The sequence below is a fragment of the Corvus moneduloides genome, chromosome 6 (assembly GCF_009650955.1).
Source record: "Corvus moneduloides isolate bCorMon1 chromosome 6, bCorMon1.pri, whole genome shotgun sequence".
Classification (NCBI taxonomy): Eukaryota; Metazoa; Chordata; class Aves; order Passeriformes; family Corvidae; genus Corvus; species Corvus moneduloides.
In genome coordinates this window covers 49,183,936-49,210,953 of record NC_045481.1, presented here as the reverse complement: position 1 = coordinate 49,210,953, position 27,018 = coordinate 49,183,936, and the positions used below count along the sequence as shown (strand labels likewise).

The 27,018-nt window shown below is 43.7% G+C and overlaps 2 protein-coding genes across 8 annotated transcripts in view; both read right to left on the bottom strand.

Annotated features, from left to right (window-relative positions):
- Positions 1–9,883, bottom strand: part of SERGEF (secretion regulating guanine nucleotide exchange factor) — a 142,652-nt gene extending 132,769 nt beyond the window's left edge. For 6 of the 7 annotated variants that reach the window (XR_004241088.1, XR_004241089.1, XR_004241086.1 and 3 more), the window contains exons 1-7: positions 9,806–9,883; positions 8,170–8,308; positions 7,312–7,467; positions 5,600–5,694; positions 4,502–4,565; positions 3,278–3,391; positions 2,915–2,977 (exon numbers count right to left, since the gene is read on the bottom strand). Coding sequence is in view for 3 of the 7 variants with exons in the window: in XM_032113608.1 (XP_031969499.1) it covers positions 2,915–2,977; positions 3,278–3,391; positions 4,502–4,565; positions 5,600–5,694; positions 7,312–7,467; positions 8,170–8,308; positions 9,806–9,829 (655 nt within the window). In the remaining 4 variants the exon portion in view is untranslated. The remainder of the gene's footprint in view (positions 1–2,914; positions 2,978–3,277; positions 3,392–4,501; positions 4,566–5,599; positions 5,695–7,311; positions 7,468–8,169; positions 8,309–9,805) is intronic. The other variant, XM_032113609.1, reaches the window with a different exon arrangement.
- A 548-nt stretch (positions 9,884–10,431) lies between these two features.
- TPH1 (tryptophan hydroxylase 1) lies at positions 10,432–25,108 on the bottom strand. The gene is made up of 11 exons (XM_032113253.1): positions 24,989–25,108; positions 20,805–20,942; positions 19,671–19,854; positions 18,206–18,306; positions 17,455–17,522; positions 15,985–16,181; positions 15,401–15,536; positions 14,766–14,892; positions 13,560–13,655; positions 13,020–13,153; positions 10,432–12,703 (listed from the first exon to the last, which is right to left on the bottom strand). Exons 1-11 carry the CDS (start codon positions 25,055–25,057, stop codon positions 12,529–12,531), a joined length of 1,425 nt encoding a protein of 474 aa, XP_031969144.1. The 5' UTR covers positions 25,058–25,108; the 3' UTR covers positions 10,432–12,528.
- Positions 25,109–27,018: the final 1,910 nt, after the last annotated feature.

The following is a 27,018-nucleotide window of genomic DNA, read 5'->3' as shown; positions in this document are numbered from 1 at the left end:
GCAGACCAGCTTTTATTTCCACTCCAAAGCTTTGATTATACCCAGTAAATAACTTTCTGGACTGCAGCAAATAATTCAAAGCCTGGCTGGCTGCTCCTGCTCTGCTTTGCAGTCTCCCTGCCTCTCTACAAGGGCTAGACTCTCAGCTCTGCTCATACCAATTCTGCCTTCTTCAGCTTGAGCAAACTCAGTAAATCCCCCCAAAGCAGGGACAGTCCAGTGCTCCTTGGCTCACCTCGCACAGTCACTTCCTAAAGGAATTGGACATGCAGCTAGGAGCACACTACTAAAGCAGGCACTACCCATCATAAGGCAAAATTAAAATATTATCATGCCTCAAAACGACACCAGACAACACCTGAGACACTTCTCTTAGTGGTCACTTGCCTTCCACATCCCTTTTCCAAAACAAGCATTTGTTCCAATGCACACTCTAGGATTCTAACCATAGGGATAATTCTTTTTACAGAAACACCTGAAGTACTTTGTATCAATGCAAGCTGGAGTTGCTCACAGCCTAATGACCAATGGACACCAACACAGTGACTGCTCAGATGTGTCCTTCTGCAGACATGACATATCATTAGTTCCATCTTTTCAGCACAGAACCATTCCTCCCATGTTCCAGGCCTCCACAGAAAAAAAAAAAAAAAAAAAAAATCCACAAAAAACACTTAAGAGAACATGAGCTGTCAGGCCTCCCTTGAAGTCTTTGCCAGCCTGCACAAGCTGGAAGTGTAAGATATAAATCTTGCACACATGACCTTGTACATTATTGTGGGCCCAGAAAGACTGGAAGCCACTTAAGTTCCAACATGGAATTGTTTGGAGCACGCATCCACAACACTCAAGGGGTCAGGCTGTCTCAGGTCAGCACTGAGCTCACTACAAGCACCATGGCAGAAGAAAATCTTTCAAAGGAAAAAAAAAAAAAAAGCAGAACTTAAGCTATAGTATATTTAATAATCTCAGTTTGGTAACAGCAACAGGGAGAGTAAGGCAGGAGAATTCCACTATACTACTGCTGGTGAAAAACAGGCAAGGAGTGGGACTGGGGGGAGACTGCAGGACTTCCCATGTTCCTCTTTAAAACAACACAACCGAAAGGAAAAGGAAAAACAAGTCAAGCAACTGTTTCGTTTGAATATTTGAATTCTCTGCTAAAATTGACAAATTTCTCCCCAGCATCAAGTACACACGCCTTGTGGAGAGAAAGCAAAAAATAAAAGAGGTGACAGAAACACAACAAAGAGAAACACTGTGGCCATTCTTGTTCCACATCAACATGCACTGCCTCTGTCACCTCCTTTTACAGAAGGTGTATTTGCTTTATCCTGGGAAATGGCACATGCTCAACCCCCTTATCTCATTTCTTGAGTAGGTTAGAACAAAAACTTAGACACTAAGACTTAGCACCATATTCTCACCACTGGAGGGTTCAGGCCAGTTTGGATAACAGTAGACTCTACCATCCTTTTTTCCATGGAACCCCCCATTCATGTTTGCAACAACCCACACCAACAGGTGTGTTCCAAATCTGTCTGGCTGCAGGTACTTGATATCCCACCAGCAGGTGACGCATGCAACAGAGGCAAAGAAAACTGCACCCCAGTGCAAGGCATTCCTAGAAAAAAGCCCCATTTAAATACTACACCCTGCAGTAGTATCTTTATTATATCAAGCATCTTTAAAATACAAAGTATTTTAAGTAAAAACTATCTTGCAGGATGAAGGGCAGCAACAGCATCACATTATAAAAGTCTTTGGCATTTACTTTGTCAGTCTTGGTCCCCCTGCTGCCAAATAGACCGCTGTCTTAAATAAAAAGCAAAAGCATGAAAGAATAATCCGTTCACTGTCTAAATAGAGAGTGCCAATTATTTAAAGTAGGTTTTATTTGTTCTTACAGTTTGTCTTCACTAATCACGCATACACTTTGCATCTCTGAATTCAATACAGTTCACATCTTGGAACATCTCCCCATACAACTAAATCTCTATAGATCAGCATAAGCAAATACTCCAGTGCTCCTTCAATGATGACAGAGGTACCAGATGGCTGCAGATTTGCTAAGAACTTGTTCCTGTGAAGTTTGGCAAAGACTTGTCTTCATAAGGTTCAATATATTTTACACACTTCAAAACTGTAAGATTACAGCATGAAAGCTAATCTGTTTTCCCTTCTCCCAATCTGTCAAAATAAAAAGAAATCTTTATTAGACTTTCATTACTGGATACTCAGTACTCCAGCATGGGAGCACTGCCTAAGGATCAAAGAACAAATGGCAGACGTTATGGAAGTGCCTAACCAATTAAAGCAACTTCCTTCTCTTCAAATAAGCTTTGTGCTCTTACACCACAGATCTGCACACTGTCACAGTGGAGCCTAAGACAGCTCAGACAGCTCCAGGCCTTCTCACATCCCTGCACAGCACTGCCCCATGCAGAGGCATTGGCTCACATTGCTGTGGCTTTCCTGCTTCTGCTGCCTTTCCTGGGATGACCCCCAGCACACCCCTTCTCCATGGGCAAAGGGCTGCACTGGTTCCAGCAGTAACCAGTTATCCAAGAGGGCACCTTGCTGCAGCTCCAGAGATTCACCCAACCACGTGATTCAACAAATCCTTTCAGAGTTTGTAGCCATTAAGTAAAGAGCCCAGACCTTGAATTACATAAGGGCCAAGTCACACTTGACCCCAGGAAAAAACCACAGAATTCAGAGAACTTGAAACATGAATCCAGTTCTAAAAACAAAAGGAAATTTCTCAGAGTCCAAAACTATTACAAAACAATTACCAGCACTAACTAGGCCAAATCAAATTTCACCAGTTTAACCAAAATTGATAAAGATTTCAAAAGCAGAGAAGCCTTTGAAGGGTGAGATGAGGAGTTTCACCTCTGTACCTGAGGCCTACCTGTGAGGGACACCGAATGATAGGAGCCTGCAGCAACTGTCTTCACCTTTACATCTTCCAGGCCTAGAAAAAATTTAGCTGCATAAAATTTCCACAGCAGGTATCAATTTGCACACAGACATGCATACAAGTGTAACAGGATGGTGATGACTTTTATAACAAAAGGCTCTGCCTTTGGGCCACAGACATTGCAGGACTCTCATTTTCCCCACAGATTATGATCTTGTATAACCATTCCACCCTTCAGGTACTCCACTACATGTTTATAATTCCACGTGGCTTTATAAAAAGGAAGGTACGTACCACTCCAAATTATATTTCTGCTCTATGCACCCACACAAAGGAAGCAGATTCCTGGATTACCTGTCACTTCACAGGGTTCCTTTGCTGTCAGGAACACGGGGAGGGCTTTTCCTTGGCTTGCACGCTTTGCCCGAGATGCCATCCCAGTTCCCCACTGCAGCACCAAACCGCTGTCTTTTCGGAGTAAACACAAATTAAAGAGATTAAAACACATCAACCACCAACAAAAATCACTTCACCCATCAACAAACGGTACATTCAAGTCATTTTCACTGATTCAAATCACACTTTAAAGGATCTTTATGCCAAAAAACATTCATATAACCCTGGTGAAGTCAACAAGCAACAGACAGCTGCAGTTTCAGTATGCAGGCAAGAAAACTAAGAAGGTAGGAAGCTATTGGAGACTCAGAAACAGAAATCCCGTGGTTGCAGTACCTCAGGAATGGATACAAAGTTCTTGTGCTTTCTCTTCCCTTTCCCTCTCTTGATGCCAATTTGTTTGTGCAGTGCAGCACAGGGAATCTCAATTCCCACTATTCATACAAGCATCAGAGATCCCACTATTCTTCCAAGCATCTCCTTTGCACCTTCAGCTCCACTACTTGGAATCCATACTGAAGTTCACACAAAACTAAGCCGAATACAAGAGCAGGTATTGTTTGGTTTTCCTCTGTTTTAACACAGCCACGCCAAAGGGAAGGTTTTGATTTCTACTGTTACACCACAAACAAACCCAGAGTCTCTAGTAACAGCAGGTGAAATATTTCGTGTCATTCTTGTGATTTTCCAGGTGTCAATTTCAATTACATCATTAAAAAAGCCACATTTTAGGAACAGTTCCATTTTGAAATATCTTATACAAACCTTAATTATTTTGCATACCATAAAGAATTCAAATCCTAAGAAGATAATTTGATGGATCAGAAATGTTTTTTCCTGAAAAAAATTCCTTTTATGTTTTGTTTCAGAATAGGAGAAAAGAAATCAGTACATTTTCCATCCACCAGAAAATTAACTTGTTAATAAACCATCACTCTGAGTTCTTGGAAAAGTTTTTCCCCATGATTTTCCAGGAAGATGTTTCTAGAATGTTTACTATGCATGTTAATTTATCCCAAAATCTTACAGACTATGACTCTCAGGTGTATTTTCCCTGTGATATTTAAAATAAATAGTAAATTAGATAAATTTCATCCTCTTTACCTCCCCCTCTTCCCCCCAAGCCATTAAAATCCCATTTCATTTGTTACTGAAAAGATGTTAAAATTATGGCAAATTTACCTGTAGCAGCAAGGGCGTGTCTCAGTCCTGCAGCAACATTCACCACCTTCTCTTTGAGAGACTTCTCAAATAAAATAAAAATATATTTTAGCTGCTTTGTGCACTTAGTGCCTTTAAAAACAAAACAGGACAAACAGGAGTGGAACACTATGAAAAGACTATGAAAAGAGTGCTTGCAATTCCAGCCTGCATGTCCCAATGCATATCAACATTTTGTATCACAAAGGAAGTAAATTTTGGTCCATAAAAATTAGTGGGAACATCTTCAAGAAATAAAAAAAAAAAAAAAAATCAAGGAAAGCAACTGGATCCACAGCTTTGTGGCAATCAGTAAAAACCAACAGTCACAATATTCACATGAAACATTGGTGATACAAATATGTTTATTTCTTAATTTTAACCTGGTGTTCCTCAAGAATTACGCCAAAACCTCCACAGTAAATCTTGGGAATCATGTGGAAGTTTCCCTCTTCTGTTGCCTGCCATCCAAACCTGACTTGCTCTTACAGGGTTTTGCAAACCCTCTGGATATCCTCGGTGGAAAAGCAGCAGGTGTATTTAAAATAGGTGGCATCAAGTCCAAGCGTTTAAGGGGTACCGACCCAAAGAGCAAATATTCCTCACAAATAGTCTGTGTAGTGAGGGATGAGAGAGATTCAAATCAGCACTGTCAATACTACCTAATTTTAAGGCACCATACTGCAATGAATGCTCCCAGGAAACATCAAAGGCACAGAAACGTCAAGTGAATTAACTCCTATTCACTAGAGGTCACCTAAGGGATCAGCTGCCCTCCTTCTCCCACATTAAAAAAGCAGCAAAGGAATATCTGGCATGACCCATGATGCTAAATAATTTGTTGTCTGAGAAGTGAAAGAGTCAGCTTTCTGTTAGAAGTGGGAAACTTCTTCATACAACAAGAAAAGGAGCCTTAGCTTTTCAATTCTAGGTTGATGACCACCTTTGGGCCCTTACCAAGTAAGTTTAACAGGCACTATAAAAATTAGTTGAAGAGTCTGGCTTAAAGCCCACTGAGGTCAGATGACCTCTATAAGCTGCTGGAAGCAATATAAAGCACAACACCTTTTAAAATTTTACCTCAATCTTTTGTGGAGTCAAGCACGGACCTGAAATTTGAGGAAGTCCCAGCTGTCCAAAAGAGTTTGACCCACAGGACAGCAGTAGGCCAGATCCTGCAAAAAAATGAAGTGTTAGAGCAGATTCAGAAAACCCGCGAGCAACAGCACTGTAACATTATAACAAGCAAAATAACACAGCCAAGTAGCTCAAGAAATGACCTAACATGTCCCATTACAAAGCCCCTGAGCCCAAAGGCTTCTGGTCTTACACACCACGTCCAGAAAAGGTCTCAAGTTCACTGGGACACAAGGAACACAGAGTGATTTAGCTTGCAAGGCAAGTAGCTTAAAACCTGTGAGTGCCAGCACATAGAATCAAAATGTTTTGGGTTGGGAGGGACCTGAAGATCATCCAGTTCCAAACCCCTGCCATGGGCAAGGGCACCTTCCACCAGAGCCCCATCCAACCTAGCCTTGAACACTTCCAGGGATGGGGCACCCACAGCTTCTCAGGCAACCTGTTCCAGTGTCTCACCACCGTCCCAGTAAAGAGATCTGTCCTAATAACTAATCTAAACCTGCCCTTTTTCAGTTTAAAGTCTTCATCCTTTGTTCTATCACTACATGCCCTTGTAAAAAATTCCTCCGCATCTTTCCTGTGGCTCCTTTAAGGTTCTGAAAGGTTGCAATAAGGTCACCCCTATCACAGATGTCCCAGGGCAGGTGCAGCCTTTATTTTATGATGGTGCTGTGCTTTTTTGTGACCACAATGCACCATACAATACGAGGCAGTACAATTACAGGGGTGGTAGTTCCTGTGCTAAATCTAAGTCTGATGTGCAAAATGCAGAAAACCATCGACTCAGTTATGCCATTCTTAATCAAAGTAGGTAGTACCTTACTACTCACCCTGCTCCACTGATGTCAGAGGGATTTCTCATGTGGATGAGACTACTCAAGTAAGGTACTACTAAGATTAATTATGGATGTCTTGACTGGGTACTTGATAATGAGCTGCAAACAAGTTCTGAGCCCATTAGTCTTACAGAATTTTTGAATGTGATCATCAGTAGCATTTACTATTACGTGAAAGTCATCTTTAAAGTACATCACGTTTCAGAGAATGGCTAAATCCTGGATTCATTGCTAAACCAAATTCCATACAGGGTTAAGATAATTTGTCCAGGGTAAGGACTTCTCCAAGCTCAACAGCCCCAACTCTCTCAGCCTTTACTTGTAGAAGAGCTGCTCCAGCCCTCTGACCACCTTGGTGGCCTCCTCTGGACTCACTCCAGCAGGTCCATGCCCCTCCTGTGCTGGGGACCCCAGAGCTGGATGCAGCACTGCAGGTGGGGTCTCACCAGAGTGGAGCAGAGGGACAGAATCCCCTCCCTCCCCTGCTGCCCACAGTGCTCTGCATGCAGCCCAGGACACGTTTGGCTTTCTGGGCTGCCAGTGCACATGGCTGGATCATGTCCAGCCTCTCATTCACCCCCAAGTCCTTCTCAGCAGGGCTGCTTTCCACCTGTTCATCCCCAGCCCTTGTTGATACTGGGGGTTGTCCTCACTCAGGTGCAGCACCTCATACTTGGCTTTGTTGATTTCCTGAGGTTCCCATGGGCCTCTTCTCAAACTTGTCCAGGTCCCTCACATCACACAAGCAATTGTATTGTGGAACTTTCAGCATGTTCTCTACACCAAGATATTTCTTCAGCTCTTAGACAGATTTACCTACTAATATGATTGTAAAATCCCAGCCACATGCAACTTGTTTTACACAAAAGCCAGACAGGGCAGTGCACAAAGTAAAACGCAGCACGTCCTCGGTGTGATTCAACCCCAGCTGCCCATCTTTGTTGTGGCCACATACAAAGAGTTGTCCTGCACCTGGAAGAAAAAAAAAAACACAACAAACTGTGTTGCACTTCACAGGCTAAAAAGAGAAACCTACATCTGTGAGATCCCTTGACAAACAAGGACAGTCATTATGTGTCACTTTAGGCACTGCAATCAAGTAAAAAGTAAGAGGAAATGGTTGTTCTGATACATCAGAACCATCTCTGAATAACTACAGCTGTGGAGAGCTGGGTCTGTCAAGGGGGACAATCCATATGGTAAGACAGGCACCTCTCACATGAAGATGCTTGATAAACTGTTTTATCATGTTCTCATCTGTCCGTGTTCCTTCTTTCCATAATTAGCTGTGGCATACAGCAGAACCTTTCAAAGGCCAGATGTTATCTCCTGCTCCTTACCTTAACACTTCTTAAGACTGAATAACCTCTGACGCCTTCTTCCCACCCCCCATCCTTAATACAGAAAATATGGCTTCTTGGTATGAAAGAAACAGCTGAAGAAACAGTCCTCACACAGCCATGAAGTAACCACACAATATATGAGAAACAGGAATTTCCCCCATTTCCCCAAATATTGAGTTAACTGGGAGGGGAGGAAGCTGTTTTGCTACTAAGGATTGTACTTGCTCAGAAACAGCAGCCACAGAGAGGTGGCAGCACTGAACTAACAGGGAAACAACAAACAAAAAGTGATTAAAAGCCAAACACCCACGAGCAAGAGCAGTGTTTTTACCAGTGATAACTGCAGAATGTCCCCCTCCTCCAGCAATGCTTGCAATGTCTTGACATTTGCAGGAAACATCTTTCAGTGCCTGAGGAACCAGCACATCCTCTTTATGACCAAGACCAAGTTGTCCATAGCTGTTTGCACCCTTCAAATGCACACAGAAAAGTAACACAGTTTTTGAAAGTTAACAAAAGAGGCACACGTATGCTCCCAAGGACAAACAAGCATATTTGGGGTATGCCACAGGTTAACCTGCTCCTAAAAATCCCCTGATACATCACGTAGGATTCCCAGGATTACAGACCTGGAGTGTCTGTCCTAACTTTGCTGTCATTAAGGGCACCTGTGCAGCCCCAGTGTTTCAAAAAGCATACTGGAATAAAACCTGTTAGGGCTTTAACTGCAGACTCACAGTCAATAAGGAGGAAAATCTTTCTATCAGGATGATTACCACATGTTTAATTTTAATGCTAATGATTCCCACTCATCACTAAGGTCTTATTCATGCCACTGCTTTCTGGCAGGCTACCTCCAAAATGAGAGCAGAAAGACACGTGTCCTTGTTCTGGAACCTAAACAAGTAAATCAGAAACACTTACACCTCGTTAACTACGTCTTTTAGAAAAAAAGAGGTCCAAATGAAAATATACCAATTGTAAGTAGTACAAATTTGTAGGTACAAAATTATAGCTACTAAACCCACCATGGAAATCAGCAATTATCAACATGGTAACAAGTCAGGGAATTTCTTAGTCAATTTAAGCTGCATGTCCAGCAGTTCAACCTTCATTCACAAAAAGGGAATACCATAACCTTCCCCATCCCACACAGTGCAGTAACAGCAACACTCCACATCCGCAATGCTCACAGCTGGTCATCCTCAGCGAATACTCTCCCCACCTCACCTGTGCTCTCCCTGCCCATCTGCTCTCAATTTACCCTCCACCACTCCCGAAAGATGCAGCACCTGGTAAATGTTAAAGGGCCGCACTCAGCAACAAACATTTTGTACCTACGGAAACACGCACACTTCAGGCAAAATCACCAGGCTGCTCGGCCCAGCCCAAAGCCAACAGGTGGGTGAGACGTCAGGAGTGGAGCTGCACAGGCAGATCGAGCTGCTGTCTCACAGCCACTACCGGCGATACACAGTTTAGAGCGTGTTACTAAACAGACGCAATTCTTTTTAGAAAGTGTGTCACAAGCTCCCATTTTAGCCTGTAACTCGCCACGAATTTTCAAGCCTTCGAAAGCAGGCAAGCCGCGATGAGGTGCAGAAAGACCCGAGGGGCTGAGAGCCACGCGCGGGGATCCCAATGCCAGCTCCACTCCAGCCTCCAGGCGGGCGCGCCGGCACCAACCACGGCCCCGGCACCAGCCACGGCCCCCGCAGAGCAAATGCAGCAGACCAGCGTCAGGGATGCCCCTTCCACGGCTCTCAGACCTCCTGTGCCCACCCGGTGCAACCGCGGCGTTGTTTCCCTGCGGGGCGGGCACGCCGCGGCCCCGCTCCCCCCGGGCCGGCGGCCGAGCGCCGCGGCATCCCGGGAGGGCGAGCAGCGGCCCCGCCACCCTCCCGCCTCCCGGGCAGAGGCCATCGCGGGCCCCCGCTCCCTCCGGGCCGTGCCGAGCGCGCACTCACCCAGGCGAACAGCCGGGGCTCCATGGAATGGGGCCGGCGGCTCCCGGCGCTTCCCGCCGCCCGCGGGCCGGGCAGGAAGAGGCGGGCACGGGGCGGGCTCAGGGGCGGGCAGTGCCTGAACCGCACCGGGAGGGGCGACTCGCGAGCGAGCGCTTCGTGTTTGTCCGGAAAATCTACAAGCTTCAGAGGTTTACGTCCAAAGAGGAGACAGAGGAGCCCTGCAGCTTCATTCGAATAAGGGGAGAGAGTCCACTGGGCACACGCCGCGGGGTTTTCTCTCCCGAGGTTTCAGAGGGCACAGCCTCCTTCTATCCGCGTGGTGCCCTCTTCCTTGCCCCACGGGCTGGGGTACAGGGAAGGCACAGCCTACCCCATATATCCCCCTGGAACCTACTGTTTTACCCCAAAGCGCCGACGTTCAGGCTTGTGCAGACCCCTGTGTGTCTCAGGAGCCAAGCTGTGCGGGCTCTGCCACAAACCTGCTGCCCAGGGTCAGTAGAGACATTAAACCCCATTGCAAAGACGCTAACACCATACCTTCACCCATCACACTCTTTGTAAAGACGTGAGCTTTCCTCTCGTGTTTATTGCTACGGTGCCGAAGTAAAGGGCTTTGGTGATTTTGATAATTTCCAGCAACTCATTTATTTCATTGACATTTAAGCCTCCACAACGGTTTAAAGTACCTAAACTATCACCGTTTTACAGAAGGTTCGGATGGGTGAAGCCAAACATACACGTTGTTAGTGCCGTGGAAGTGCGTCTTCTTGGTAGTACTTCTAGCAGTTTACTTTTGTTACACAAGTGCAAATAAACATACAACTGCTGTTTTTACAAAGCATTTGAAAGTAGGTGCTAATTTAACAAGTTTAAGAACTCCTACTTGAAATGTAGACATAGTTCAGACAAGGCTTGAAGTAACACAGACCTGTTTATATTTCAACATCATAAATCCAACGTTGTTAAAACTGTAGCTGAATATTAACTATTATCACAGAAGCAGACAAAACAGATCCTCCCTTACTACTCACTTAGAAGAAGGTTTCTTCTTTAGAAAGACAATGTTCCTAAAATCTGTTTTTAAATTAAGTGTAATCTAAGCCATAAATGTTGTAGACCATAATTCTACATCTTAAATGCTCTTTAAAACAAAGTTGTAGCAGGTTAATAGCCACAGAAGCAACAATCTAGTCTTGATTTAAACAGTGAATATTCTTGGAAAGGTTGGCCTGGCAATTGCTTATGGAGCAGAGATGTCCTACTAGAAAGCATATGAAACTCAAGCTAATTTTCAAGCACAGAGGTTGATGAAAGTCCTTTCAAGTTCTCAAAATCCTGGACTAGCATCTCCAGTGTATTTAAGATTTCAGACCATTCTTCCAGCACGCTTTCTGGATTTCTTGATAAGATCTACCTCTGAAAAAACCAGTGCCTAGGGTGCTATTAAATACACCCTGCACATCAGATTCCCCACTCAAATGTCTCACATCCTGCACACATGTCCGTGCCAGGACAGGGGCAGCAGAAGCTCTGCAAGTTTGCTACTATGCAATGCAGACAATTCAGCAGGACACTACTTCCCACCACTTTTAAAGTGCTCTGGAATTAGGTATACTTTACACTACAAGGTAGTTTGTTGCCTTCATAGCCACAGAATTCCTATGAAATGCTTGGGCCTTTCAGTTATAGTTAGATTGATACGGGATGAAGGTGTTCAGGCTAGGTAAAGAAGAAACTAAACATATCTTTGTGCAGCTTGTGTAGGTCAAAAAAGCGACTGAGCAATCAACAGGATATTTATTTTTACATAAAGCACACTGATCTATGAACTTTGGGTGTTATTTTAAACTTTGATGTTATTTTAGAGCCAGTTAAGCTATTTGAATATTAAGTTGCAATTTGGAAATGGTTTTAGGCTTTGTGCTAAATCAGTGCTTGATGGCTTGCTTTATTTTTTGCTAAACTAATTCAGTCAGGAAAAAGGCAAATATTATCTCTATAAGGAAAGGTCTTCCCTCAGGTGCAATACCCAGGACAGCAACAAAAATCCTGACTTAGCCAATAGCAAATCTCTTAAAATAAACATAATTAGGATTTCATGCAAGAGCTGTATCTCTGCCTTATACTAGACACATGCCAAACAGCACACTTGCAACTCTTTGTGGCAAGAATAATCCCTTTGAAAGCAAGATTTGACCCGTCCCTTTTATCATGTTGAACCTCCAGCTATTTGTGTCCTGATGCCTGCATTACAATCATTCAAGTTTCAAACTTAGTAGCACAGACTTAGAAACACTGAATTACCACAGCTTCCACCCTGTCAAGTCTTCAATGCTATACAGTCAGTAGCACCGACTGCTGGAGTCAGAAATGGAATTTTCCCCAGGGGGATTTATTCCACTTTTGCCTTGTAAGCCACCTCCTGCAGCACCTGATCCCAGCCCTGATCCACAGATCACACTTTTTCTTCAGTCAGGCAATTTCTCTGTTCCCCTACAAGCCTCTAAAAGGCAACTCTGGACATTTTTTATCTAAGGGGGATGGAGGAATGCATTTATGTGACGAAATTTACAGAGAGCAACAAGATAAAATTGTTATTCTTATGGGCCATTCACTCTTCCATGTGTAAAGGAGTGAGTACTGCATACAACACATTATATGCCTAGAAAGAAATCAGTGGGGGAATGGGAAGAATTGGATTGCACCACGGTGCTGACAGGGTGTTAAACTTCCAGCTGCTTGCCCATCTTGCTGAGGGCATCGCTGACAATGTCCAGCTCGTGGCGCAGCTCGTTCACCACGCTGGCGATGCTTTTCGTGTCTTTCAGGATCTGCACACTCTGAGTGTAGGGATTGTACTTCACCCCAAAGGGGCGCTTGATGGTTTTTGCAAACTCTCTATTGAGGTAAAAAAAAAAAGAAAAAAGAGTGTGTTATAACCAAAAGAGGGTGTTGTAAACAAGACATAAACCACACATGCATTCTCGGTATGCAGCCAGTATCAATAACCACTTTTCTAAACTACTTAAACATAGTTCTAATTGTTATATATCTCCCACCCAGTACATGGAAGACCAAGAAAATACTAACCAAAATCCCAATGCTGTGAAAAGTAGTTACAAAACTAATAAGAATAAAAGGGTTTGGTGCTGCTACAGAGAGATGTTTAAAATCAAATCTGCTTTCATAAAAAGGTGTGGAGGGAAATCTGTACCTCATCTTTTCCTTAGCTTCTTCAAAACTTTCAGAAACAAAGTAAACCTCCTGGAAAGTTGTGATGAGACATTCTTGCTTGCAGGTGACCTTTGGATCAAAAGGCTTGACTTTGGCGCTGTCAGAGAGTGAGTGCTGGTGACGTGTTATCATGGGTCAGAGGAACATCACCATCCAAAGAATTCAGGAAAAAGATGATGCAACAAAGTGAATAAAAAGGATTATGTGACATGATTGTAGTGCACTGCATCTTAAAATTTTTATCTGCAGATGAACAGTGATTAAAGCCTAACAAACTGAATTATTCTGAACGGTCATATTCTGCCAGTCCGGGTGAGAAAAGGGATTCCACAGACACGAGGCTCATGTATAAACAGAAGCAGTATTTTCAGAATCTGGTTAAACTAACAAAACTTTAATCTGGAAATAGTTACTCAGACTCTAACATCAAGAAATTATACTTCATGAAAAGCAGGGCAAAACAGTGGCAATAATAATGAGGTACAAAGAGAAGAGGCAAACAAGCAGTAGCCATTCTTACCTTGAGCTCACTAATTGAAGAGAGCAAGCCAGCCCCATAAACTCGTAGCTGTCCCTCTTGCTTGCACAAGCCAAACTCTACCGTGAAGAAGTAGCACTGAAACAGAGAAAGAAGTCAAACAATTCAGCCTTCATCAAAGATGCTGTGGTGAACTAGATGCGAGCATTTCTATCTGTAGGTGGCATCAAATAGTGGCAAATATCAGATAGTTATCACCCAGTTATCCTCAGATATTTAAAGAGGAGGAAAGCCAGAATGGAAGGGTGAAGAACCACAGAATTGCATGTTTCTCATAAGAAAGGTGGATGTTACAGATCACCCAGCTGGGCTGGAAGATGCTAATGTCAGTGGCAGCACTGAGGTGTAAATATGCTTTGAAAAATACTGACGTGAAATCACAGCCTCAGCTTAAAAGAAACACTGGATGGAAAGGATCTGTGAGTGAGAACAGCCCAGTACAGTTTGTTTCTCATTTGCTTAGTGTCCTGTAAAATTAAAGACGTTCAGTTCATTGGATTTCAGGATTTCTGCAGCTATACCGGAAGGAACACTATTTTCATAGACGGCTCAGTTCTGCTCCCACTGAAGGTAATACAAGTTTTACCACTAGCTACATGAGGTGGGAAAAGAAATTTTAAAAATCAGCAACCTAATTCTTGCATAACTGGCACCAATTATTTTTCATCTAAATTTACTTTTAATCTTAAAATACTTTTCCCAAGACATCCAGAGACTGATATCCAGAAAATTAATTTAGTTTATATTATTTTAATTTCTTGACTGAAAAATATCTAATGCTAGCACTCAGCACATTCAATACCATGTAATTTCAATTCATTCTACACATTAAAGAAATAGAACACTTTCAAATCACTGAATCATGTTCCCAGAAGTAAGACAACTTTGTCTGAAAGAAATAGACCATAAAATTTCAGTCTGCAAGAAGTAGTCTACCACCAGAAGTTGAACCATTACGTGACACTAGAGTGAAGAAAAATACCAGTCATATCAACTTTAAAGTGGGGTTTTTTTCCTAGCATGGAAGATTTTTTACAAGCTTTAAAATCCAGGGACCAGTGAAACACACAGATCTAGCAGCTGGTGTGGGTAATGTTGACACAAAGCTCAAAATTTATTCGATGGAGTGGGATCAGCCTAGTAAAGCACAAAGCTTTTGATGGAATCCCCAGGCACTCAAACACTCACCGTTGCCAGTTTTTGGACAGCCTCATCTGATGCCCCAAGTGATGCAAGACCAATTTCCTGGGAGAACTGAGCAAAACTGGGTTCAGCCAAAAGAGGGACATGGCCTAGGAGCTCATGGCAGGTATCACTGGAAAAAGAAACAAAACAAGAAATCTCATGATTTGTCTTTGTGGCAAAGTGAAAAAGCAGCACCACTGAACAGATACAATGTCTTGCATTAAACTTTAGTATCCAAAGGACAGAAAAGTGTCACTCATTTATCTGAAAGCAGCCAAGCAGGTCATACCAACCACACCAACATATAAAGGGCATAAAATCAGATTTTCAAATGAAGTTGCCTAAAATTAAGATCTGAACTCCCCATTTGTGAGGCAACTGGCTATTAACCTAAGTGCACACAGTGACATTTGTAAGAGATCTCCAATAACATGTTGTGTTTTTGAAAATCCTGCACTTATGAAGGTGGTACTTCAGCATGCTGTAACTTCATTACATTCAGCATGAAGGCTGAGTCTTCAGCACCTTAAAAATAAGTTTTATGCTGGTGTTCTTGAACAGCTTTTAAGTAACTTGGCTCTGGGCAAGCAAGATCCAAAACTGTCTCTCAAATTCTACCACAAGATTAAATGACTCACGGCTCTGGTGTATAGAGGGGGTCCGAGCTGTGTCTGACATATTGAGTGCAGTGAAAAACTCGGAATGCTAATCCTGCCAAGAAGTCTCTGGGTGACAAATATCCAGCAACGGGGCGAATGGTGAAGCCTGTACGCTCTGAAAATGAGCAGAGAAACTGTACATTAGTTTAGCATAGGAGGCACAACGTTGGCAGCTTTCCTGCTGGAACTGGGTGACAGCCACGGCACTACCTTGGCTCAAAACCACGTGGGAAAATGAGGCGTAGGCTTGAGAATGAGCAACATTTTTTAAAATGGACCTACCTCTGTGCCAATGGATTTCCTAGGATTCCATGCCTAGAATCAACAATATAGCCAGGTATCTCCTTAGCCAACCCTAAAAATCTTTTCAGACACTGCCTGTCAAATGTCACTGTATGCATTGAAAACACAATACATTAAAGAGGAGGCCAAAAGGCCTCCTAAAGGACCAGAACGAATACAAGTCACTAAGGATGTTCCCTTGTGTGCACAAAACAGTGGGATTTGCAGTGGACCTTGGTTTATTTTGAAAATTAGAACATTTTAGAAACTCAGCACATTACCTTTCAGGAAACGGGACACATCTTCCAGCTGGGGGATATTGTCTTCCCTGTACCCACAGTGTTTGCTGAGCAAAGGGAGGTTTTTAAGGTACTCTCTGCAGGCATAAGTTGGGTAAAGATTGTTGAGCTCTCGGTACACAGTCCCCCAAGTCTTGATCTCCTCCTCAGTGAATTCAATCTTGGGAATTGGGTCACCACTGCAAGGAGAAGAGGAAGAAAGGACATTCCTCAGTAAATGGCTAATAAGAGGTGACTTAATTTACCTACTATTACTATTTAACTCCTGTGTGACTGCACCACTTGGCATTAGACGCTGTCAAATACACAGTGAGATCTGGTCTATGTCCTGGAAAGCTTTTAGTCTAAGGACTTGCCTTTTTTTTCACTTTAACCAGTTGTCAGGAGTCTTTGCATTGAGCTCACTTAAAACTTTGTTTCTGTAAACAGTTTTAATTGTTTAATGCCAAGAGTAAGGTTTAAAAAACCTGTGTAATCTCTTCACAGCTTCAGGAGCTGATGACACATCCTTTTCCCTGTTGGATTTCTAAGTCTGCAATTATTTTCCATTACCCTTTAAATTTGTTTTAGGAAAAGAGAATTCCATAAATTAACAACACATTGTGTGACAGCAGCTCAATATACACATCAGGTAAAAATCATACCTCTGTGCAGAGGAGACAAGTACCTCTCTGAGCATATTAATTTTAGTCTCTCTTTCCTGTTGAGGCGTCAGGACCTTGAATAAAGGGGATTATGGCAAGGGAAGTGTACGCTGCATTTCCACTGCCAACTAAGGAACTGGCATGGAAAACGTTTTTCCAGGGGAATCTCTATCAACAACACATTACCAGTAATCAGCTTGGGACTGTGGTAACCGGTTGTATTAAACACACAGTGCAGTGGAACTCTAAATACAGACCTTTCCTAGGTCGTTTTCAGTTGAGGAACTTGACACCTAAATTCAATCAGGCCACATGAAAATCACGCTTAGAAAGAATTTACAGCACTGAGTTATGAAACTCTTACTGCTTTAAGATCTCCACCCCCCGCTCCCCCCCACAAGAAGCATCTCCAAAGACACAAGCTCTTAGAATTTCTTTTCACAGAAAACTTCTTATCTACACATCACACATGCTAGTTTTAACCAGGAAAGAAAATTCAAGTATTAACATTTGCCCAGAAAGTTTAGTCTCAGTGGTCACTGGGCTATATACTGGGATTTGCCTCCCCTCCCTCTCCTTTGCAGAGCAGCTGGCCAAGCCACACCTCCTCAGACTGACCAGGGCTGCTTCGATCTACCTTCTCATCTTGCCTTACATCTCTCTTCCTTTCACCTCCTTGGCTCTGATTCCTGAGCTGAACATGCTTGTCTCAGCCTGACCTGAGCCCAGGAAGGTGAGCTCCTCACAGTCCACTCTGCTATTATTTCAAAGCACCCAGAAGGCTTATTCTGGAAGAATTCAAGCTTACTGTTTGTAGTTCATAGCCAGGTCTGCAAAATACTTTCGCCTCTTGCGATAGACATTGTCTTTGAAACCCTGGTGGTAAGAAAACAAAACACAGTTCAGTGAGTTTCCTAGCCATAATAAATAAATCAATTTAAAACAGGACACTTGACATTTCTTCAGTTGGGGAATATAAAAGTATGAAGTGTAAGAATGAAAGGAGAGGGCAGGAAACTCGTAGCTGTAGTCTGAAATGTTTAACAGATGGGAACTGAGCAAATACTCCAAAGTAGAAATCAGCTGGTTTATGCATGCAACTAAACATTTTGTAGACAGGGATTCATTTTAGTCATATCAGTATTTATACAAACTTAGTTACTTGCTTGATTATTCTAAACTACAGAACAAATTGCCCATTTGCACTGCCCAAATACCAGTTTGGTTTCTCCAGTAAGGAAGAAAGAAAGAGGAGGAAGAAAGCCTGCCTCAAAACAGCTTTTATTTTTTAAGATTTTTGAATTTGTATGTGACCACTCGGGGCCCAGTCCTGGAGTTCTTGCACAAGTAAGCCCTGCAGAATGGCACAGGAACTGAATTCAGTCAGTCTTGTCTGAACTAAGAAAGAGACATGAAATCCCCAAGAGAAAGTGCTCAGACCCCCAGAGGCGCCATTGAGGGGGAGGAGAGGGAGGAGGAAAAGCTGCTATTTTTTAAAGTCAGCTCCACAAAGGATGTTTCCAACTATGGATTGGGTGTAGGGAGGGAAAAGTACTTACAGGATGGTCAGCATCTAAGTCAGACCCGTACATCAGCACCCGGTTTGCACACTTATCCAAATCTGAGATCTTCTTCGGAAACCAGGGAATGTTCTCCATGTCTAGGGAAGGCATGGAATCCACAAGGTTATTAATAACACCAAGGGAGGAAACGCTACTTATGGTGGTTACAGCTCAATCTATAAATTAAAGGGGCACGAATAAGACAAGGGAGTCCTCTGCCTATCTGGCAGCAGCCTCCAGCTCACACTTCCTCCTCGGTCACTGCCACAGTCTGCCTACAGAGCGCAGCCAGCCCCAAAGCCTCCGGGAAGGAAACAGTTAACATGGGTTTCTCTGGCCCTTTGCTGTTGTTGGAGTAGCATCTAGAGGATCCCATGGAGACAAGGTCTCCCCATGTACAGCTGCTGGGAGTCTTTAGGGCACAAATGGTGCAAAGGGGAACAGAAGCGATTTGCCTGTGGTCCCTGGGCAGAGTGGGAGCAGGTTAGAGTCCTCCTATCCTGCTTTACTAACCGTGGGAAATGGATGTTTCTCCATGGTTAGGTACCTGGGAAGCATCCATCTTTGCCTTGAGGGGTCTGGGAGGAAGAGGAACAGGAGGCCCTGCAGCCTGAGAGAGGTGCATCATTGCAGTTTTGCTACCGACCACTTTGGGGTTATTTTTAGCCTAAAGGGTTTTTTTGCCAAGCTCTTGGCAGAGCAGTTAATACACTGTTTTTCTACCTCAATGCTCCTCAGTTTACTTTAAAAGGTCAGGAGACTGTTTAGGTTGAATTTCCCCTTACTTACAGCTAAAGTAAGCCATTTTATCCAAGAAGTCCAGACCTCTCCTTCCCAAGCACAATGACTGAAAAATACATGGGACCATCTTCCTGCTGCCCTGAACTTTGGGCATCTCTTGAATTAGAAGTAAACAGGATGTGTAGTATCTAAAGGTAAAAGGCACCTCTTCCATACAAATATAAGTAGCCAGTTATGACTAAAAGAGGGTAAAAAGGATAATGAAATCAAGAACTACATGAGGAAATTGCAGAATCCATCTTCCACTCTCCCCAGCGTCTGACCTAATCTGGGATCTGTCAGTATCACATCTCTGCCATTGTGGTGTACTTGAGCCCTGCACCCAGAGTTTTCCTACAGGCCAGCCTGCCTTGACCTGCACAGATGCAGGACTCCCACTGGTGCCAGCTGGGCTGTGCTGGGAAGGGACAGGAGCACAGACAGCAGACACACAATTTGCAGCAGCCTGACACAGCTTGACACAGCCTGAACTCCCAGGTGACAGCAGACAACACAGCCCTGCTCATGTCAGCCAGACTAGACTCACACATAACAAAGACACAGGTACCTGGTGGCAGGTGTCTGAACGCACTACACAAATGCAGGTGGGGACAACTATAAAAATATTTCAAACCAACGCATTCAGAAGTGCATTTTCATCAGAACTGCCTTTTGTACCTACCATCTTCCTGGACATTGAAATGCTCTGTTGGGCTCACAGAGACAATGTTGACATGGGATTTCAGGAGCTGGAAGATCTCGTTCAGTTGCTCCCTGTTACTGTCACAGTCCACGAAGATCTCAAACTCAGAATTTCGTCTCTTGGACTTCCGTGACTCAATGTGTACCAGATTTACATGCTTCTCCTGTTTGGTAAGAAGTAATGTTCTCAAAGAGACGGACTAAAAACAATTGACTAAAAATGAGAATATCTTTTCAAACTGCTATTCTACTGCCATGAGCTATTCACCACCTCTGTGAAGCTGTTTTAGTTAATTGGATCTCTTGATAGCAGTTTGCTTATTGGAGGGGAGAAAAGGTTTGATTTTCTATTCAGAAGAAAGTAAAAGTGAACCTCTGTTCTTTCAGTTTTATTTACATTCAGGAAGCATATAAAGACACAGTCAGGCAGTTTAAATTCCTAGACCTTTTTCTTTCATCTTTCCCACAGGAAGCTGATTAGCAAATTCACCAAAATGCCAATCAAGTCACCATATAATTATCTCACAAGTGTGCAAAGGATTTAAAAGCAGTAGTTTTCAGGGCATTAGTTTCACTTCTCTTTAATCTGAAAAATTATTTAACCATGTGTTTTATATTAGGAACATTGAGAAAACCCCAGGCTAAAACATGCAGGGCCACACACCAGAGCACAGTGGCTCTGCACATATTCCTCACACAATACCTGCCCAGTAGCTGTGCAATTGCAGCTCCTCTGTCACCTTCAGCCTGGCTGGGCAGTGTGACAAGGGTACTGCACTCAACACAGGCTGACACCCCAAGTGTCCACCTGCCATCAGCAGGGGCTTCAGACCACCTGTTATTCCCTGCAAAAACGTCGAGTGCCAGTCCTCTTGTCATGAGGGGAAAAGGCAAACCTCTCTCAGTGTTTAGTCAGTGCAGGTAAGATTTTTAGCCAACCATCATCTAATTTCTGAGGCATAAATTTGCCTTCATGGGTAATTTTGGGTGCAAAGTGGGAGCCAGGTTAAGAATCCTTATTAAATGGATGTAATTAATTCTAGTGTGTTCCAAAACTACCCTTACAATTTAAAAGCACAGAGCTGCTGTAGCAATATGGTTATCACATACATACCTGAAAGAGTTTTAATGCTTTTACAAGTCCTCCAACTTCATTCTTCAAGGAAAAAATTATGGCTGTCCTTCCTCTTTCAGATGCATGGTCTTCATTCTCTTTATTATCTTCAACCATCATGTAAGCTGACTTATTTAACTAGATGCAAATAAACAAAAAAAATGGTTTGAATGGATAGCAGTGCAAAAAGTGTAACTTTTCACATTTCAGGTTGTCTTGGGGTAATGCTGTGCTTTGACTGATCAACCACAAAAGGAAAATTACGAATTAAATCATTACACAATAACAAGAATAAAGTTAGGCAAACATAGAATCTGTGAGAGATTGAAATACCAAGATATCTTTCTTTTAGTTGAACGATTTTAGGGACATCTTTAGTTATTCAGTAGGATGCAGAAAATGTTCTCGATGTATAGTTTATAATTAGCATTGTTACTGGGAGGAAGGGGAGCAATAAGATGTCAGCAGAAACAGTACATTGAACAAAACACTTGTTAGCAAGTTCAGTGAACACTGGCAAAGGGAATAATCCAAATCCCGCAGGACACAGGTAGGAAAAGATGAATCAGGATTCAGTAGATCAGAACTGAAAAATCACTGCCTTTCTCTTGTTACATAACTGTAAAACACTGTTTTCATAGGGCAAGGAGACAAACCTAAGAGGTAAAATGTTTTGCTGACCAGAATCTCCTGGTTATAGAGACAGTCCCTCTCTGATCAACCACAGCCAAGCTGCTCCATCTTCTTTGTCCCCTAATTCGTTTGTCAAACCCTTGGCATAATCACCCAAATCACACACTAAAAGTTCAGACACCCCACACTGTCAGACTGTGTGGTTCTGTACCTTACTAATGGTCATGCTCCTCACTGTGTGGAAATCAGCAGATATCACAGACCATATCCTTAGCTACATGTAGCCAGGCCATAAAGAGAGATAATACTGAAACAGTGAAGAATGGGGAAAATGCAAAGTAAAGAAAAAATACAAGGCTTATAAGCAGAGCCTGTCTCTCATATGTCTTCAAACCTTGCAAAAAAGAAAGAATAAAAGATGAGGTTTCTGAATGAGTCAGCAAGAAAGAGGAGAGGAACAATGAAGGCACATTATTGCTATTTGGAATTATTTTTTGATCTGACACAGCTGTTAAAGATATCACTATCTTGGGACATTTTCAGAAATGAAAAGAGCAAAACAAAAATGCAATCAAAATGCACCGGTTCCACTGATTCCCTTATACAGTCTCTCCAGCTTTAACCTCTTTAAAATAGATAATGCTGAACAGCTAAATGTTTCTACCTATAACTGAGAATTTTGAAAAGAAAAACCAGCTTTTACCTATCTTTTATCAAAATGTTCTCATTCACCATTCAGATTAAGAACGTAAATCTGCCTCACAAAATAATTACATTACTTTCATTTTAGATTGAGTGATTTACAATGAGGCAGATACTTGATGCTGCTTTAAGGCTTCAAGCAGGTAATTAGGCATGGGATTCCAAAGTTGTGTCCTATGGAAAAGGTCCAAGCCCACTGATGCTAATGAAAATATTTGGATTTCTGACTGAGTTCCCACCTCTAATGAGTTGCCACGATATGATGAGCCTGGACAATAGTGTCAGACCATCACACCACACCATCAGCTTGAGTCCAGACATCAAGTTCTCTGCTGAAACTGTTTGGCAGGCCCAGTCCAGGTTCAGCTGAGCAGCCTGCAGGTTTCCCAGCTCACTTCAGTGTCAGATCACAATTACAAGAGCCAGGAACAGGCACTGAGCAAAAGTACTTCAAGCAGAAAAGGAAAAGCTAGGAGCACCACAATTACATGCAGGTCATTGGTCGTTGTCTCAAGTGCAGAGAGGCCATTTGTGTGAGCCAAATCCTGTTCAGATGATACAGCTGTAGGAGATGCTGTGTGCAAAGAAGTCTCTGTTACAAGTAGAGTTAGGTGGCAGTCTTTGAAGGCAATGAATGTAGGGCTGGTTTATGTAAGTGGCTAATATGCAGCATGTTGGCTTGACTCCACATTTAGGAGCATTGACTTAAGCCCAGATCAGCCTTTATGAGATTTGGCACAGTTGCATGCAGTGTTATGAGGTGCACAGCTGGGACAGACTACCTGCACCGAAAACGAGTGTTCTTCTTTCATGTTTTGCTGCTGCAACTTACACTGTGTCTAGGATCAGGTGACAACATCTGTAAAGTTATGTGTTTAAGAGATCAATGAAGAAAATACAACAAAACACAGAATGTTCTTATATTAAGCCCTAGAAATGACCTCTAACTTAGGAATTAGAAGTTGGACAAGAGAAATGGAGATGCCTACAATGCCAAATGCACACCATTTACATATTTAACCCTACACCAAAGCTAATCTTCTGCTTTAATTAAAAAATTAACTGAAGACAGTAATGCAGCAGCCATTTGGGTGTAAGGCAACAGGAGAAAATGTTAATGCAGAAACAATCCCTCTCCTCCAGTGGCTGCACTTCACTTATATTTTATTCTCTATCAGTAACTCAGCAACCCAGCTCTAATAAAATCTGACACTTTTCCTTTGCATGGTAACACATTTGAGCTTTTTGGAGGGTGAAGGGGAAATTAATATTGCATTGATGGCTTTTTATTAATTATGCAAGTCATTAACTGATTTTCCACCAACCTGACTCAGGTTGATGAAAGTACACACACATAGAGGTATTCTAAATCCTTTATTTAGGTAGATAACCAGGTGCTGTCTGGTTAAAGACTGCACTTTTTGGGACCCATAGCAATTATCTTCCCTTTCTCCTTCTCCCCAAAGGTTATTCACTGAGAGAGTGATATTCGAGGGTGCATACTTTGTGCTTTAATTGTTTACATTAATAGCTAACCACGATTTAAAATTATCCAAACATATTTGCTTTAAAAAAATTACATTTTAGAGCCATACATTGAAGATTAAAAAATCTTTTCAAAATATTTCATACTGACTGACAGTAATCATGATTAATAAAAAATGTCAATGGGCATTTGATATTCTCTTCCCTTTAAGTAGCTGCTTAGTTTGTCACTGTCCTTTTGACACACTTCTAGGGAAGGATGAAGACACGATATTAGGAGTGACTACAACTAGATATCACAATACGTTTTCCAGCCACACCAAAGTTCTTCCTAAGACTTAGCTCTTAGACACCAACCCAAAAGATGTGCTGAACAGCTTATTTGGCTTCCAAGTATCTGAGGGATACAGCAAAGCAATATTTTTGTGAAACTTTACTCCATTGCTGTCAGCTTCTTGTCTTCACAAGGAGTTTTACAGACTTTATCAACTGCACAGTATCAGTAACTGCAGCCAATGCATAAGTGCTGATTTTATCTGGTCTTCTCTGATGCACTAAGCAAATTCCCACTATAATGTGGAGTAACCCAGGAGTGAGTTTTTCTGGGCTATATCACACCCTCTGTCTCCTAAGCAATGATGCACCAAAAGTTGCTTAAGTACCTTAACTTCATGTGCTCGCATTTACACTTTGAGACTTTTCCCCCCTCTTCTATCCAGGAACAGCAGCATAACCAGTCCCATCCCAATCCCAGCGGCACTGAACGCTGCCGCCGCCGCCGGAGGAGCCGCACGCCAGGGCTCTCCAATGAGCCCTCTCCAAGTAACCGGGGCCGGAAAGCTCCCTTTTCCCCCAAATCCCCGCTCCGAGAACTGCAACAGCGAAGCGCCCGAGCTGTGACTCCACAAAAGCGGCGTTTACTCCGCAAGACAGGACCGATCCCGAGGCCGGTCAGCGAGGATCCCATCCCGCTCCTCCCGTGCTCACCCCGCTCCTCACCTGCGCCCATCCCGCTCCTCCCGTGCTCACCCCGCTCCTCACCTGTGCCCATCCCGCTCCTCACCTGTGCCCATCCCGCTCCTCACCTGTGCCCACCGCGCTCCTCACCTGTGCCCACCGCGCTCCTCACCTGTGCCCATCCCGCTCCTCCCGTGCCCACCGCGCTCCCACCTGTGCCCACCGCGCTCCTCCCGTGCTCACCCCGCTCCTCACCTGTGCCCATCCCGCTCCTCCCGTGCCCATCCCGTTCCTCCCGTGCCCACCGCGCTCCCCTCACCTGTGCCCATCCCGTTCCTCCCGTGCCCACCGCGCTCCCCCCACCTGTGCCCATCCCGCTCCTCCCGTGCCCATCCCGCTCCCCTCACCTGCCCGGCGGGGTCCCGCGGGCTCGGCGCCGCCTCCAGGGATCCGCCGCGGCGGGGCGCGGGGTGCATGGCCGGGGCAGGCTCAGGGCAGTGCCCGGCCCCGCCGGCTTTATGGAGGGGCGAGAGCCGCCCCCGGCCGAGGGGAGGGATGCAGGAAGGCGGGGGCAGGCGCTGCCCGGCCCAGCTGGGGACGGGGCGCGTTGACCCTCTGCACAATGTTCGCCCAGTTTGCAGAGCTGCGATGCTCGGATGCAGCCACCACCCGCTCCCCGTCGCTGCACCCCGGAAAAACCCGCACAAGGAGAAGCCCTTTCCCTCCTGAGTTGCGCCTCCTCGGTCACTCCGGAGGGATCCCGGAACACTGACTCTTTGTGGGTAACTCTGTGGGTTTTGCAGTTAACATAAATTTGCACGCCGCGGGGTTGAGGGGAGCGAGCATTTGGATGGAGGGGGTCTTCCTCCATCGTGTCCACACAGGCGCTTCCCAACACTCGTGCACTCCCTGTGAAATGCTCCGTAAGCTGCCTGTGGGAAAAGGAAGGCAAACTGCATCAGAGGTGAGAGGTGGTGAGGGCTGGGCCCGTAGCAGAGGGGCTTTAAGCAAAGTGGCCTCTAAGGCTACAGGGAACCCAGCAGTGAGGGGCTCCCCTAAATTCTCTGCAGCACTTAGTGCAGGTTGCTGTCTCAAAGTGGAACACAGTGGGCAGGTGTGTTGAGCTCTTCACTAAGAGCAGCAGTGCATTTCTGCTGTGAAAATAAATTGCAGCGTATTACTTCTTTTCTCAAAAGCTCCTGCACATACAGGAAGAATAACTACATTTCTATTAGCAGAAAACTACATCTGTTCATATCATTTATGTTGTCATTTATTTTCTGCATACATCTAGACATGTTTATAATATAAAAACTCATGGTTTTTAGACTCCAATAATCCCAGTCCTCACTGTCTCCTCTCAGGTCAGACTTGGCAACATTAGGATAAGGGGATTTGTGGTCCACAGCAGAAGAAGCAAAAACGTTCCCCGGCAACATAATCCATTAGTGGCATTACAGGTCTCTTGGGGAGGAGAGATCGATTATTTTGTGTTTGAGCTGTCCAAAACCAAAGACTCTGATTTTTTTAATGTTCTTTTGAAACAAACCTTTCAACGAAATGCTCAAAATCAGCAGCAACTAGTTTTACTCTAATCTACTCAAGTATTTAGTATATTAGTATATACTAATATACCCAGTATTTTGCTCCTCAGTGCCTAAAATATCGAAACCTTGATTCCAGCTAGATCCCTTAGACACTGGTGTACCATACATGGTAAATCATATTGATGAAGCCAATACACAGGCTGACACCTAACCCAGGCAGGCACAGTCACACTTGCACCAACATCTGCAATGATGTCAGAGTCTTCCTTCTTCCTAGAAGGCACTGAACTTCAAACAATCCTAAGAGGACTGAGGGTGACTACCTCAGCCCTTCAGACACAGCATGGGATTGAAAGAGCATGGCTGTGAATGATGACATAGCTGGAAAAGCCTTTTTTTTCCAGTTTGCTAAGGGGACATATTTTGTAATTAGATGCTTCAATTTTCCCTGCATAAAGAAAATGCAGTATTTATCAATATATGTCTTAGCTCTACAACAGGCATTTCACTTCCTTCCTGAAGCATTGATCTCCCCATCAAATGAGCTGCCTCAGAAAGCAAAGAATTTGTAGGATCTTTACCCAGACTCCTAAGCGTATGAGAGCCTGGTGTTAATGATAAATCTGTAAACACGGGCACAGTAAGAGACTTATGATAGAACATGACTAATCTGCCAATTTTCCCTTGTTCAAATGAAGCAATAATAATGGGGAGCCCATGGGCAGCTTGACCTATAACTGCTGAAACAGTGGGACTGAGGTCAGGAATGGCCAAGGAAATTTAACCTAATATGAAATTAATTAGTTACATAACAAGATAACTGGGATGCCCAGAGTTTTGGGGAGCAGATTAAAGCTGATTCACTGGTTTAGGAAGAAGTGCTTGTTCAC

Coding starts and splice junctions, on each gene's coding strand:
- TPH1 (XM_032113253.1), bottom strand. CDS start 25,057: ATGCACCCCGCGCCCCGCCGCGGCGGATCCCTGGAGGCGGCGCCGAGC. Junction 20,943..24,988: donor CGCGGGACCCCGCCGGGCAG/GTGAGGGGAGCG, acceptor ATTTGCATCTAG/TTAAATAAGTCAGCTTACAT. Junction 19,855..20,804: donor AAGCATTAAAACTCTTTCAG/GTATGTATGTGA, acceptor CTTACCAAACAG/GAGAAGCATGTAAATCTGGT.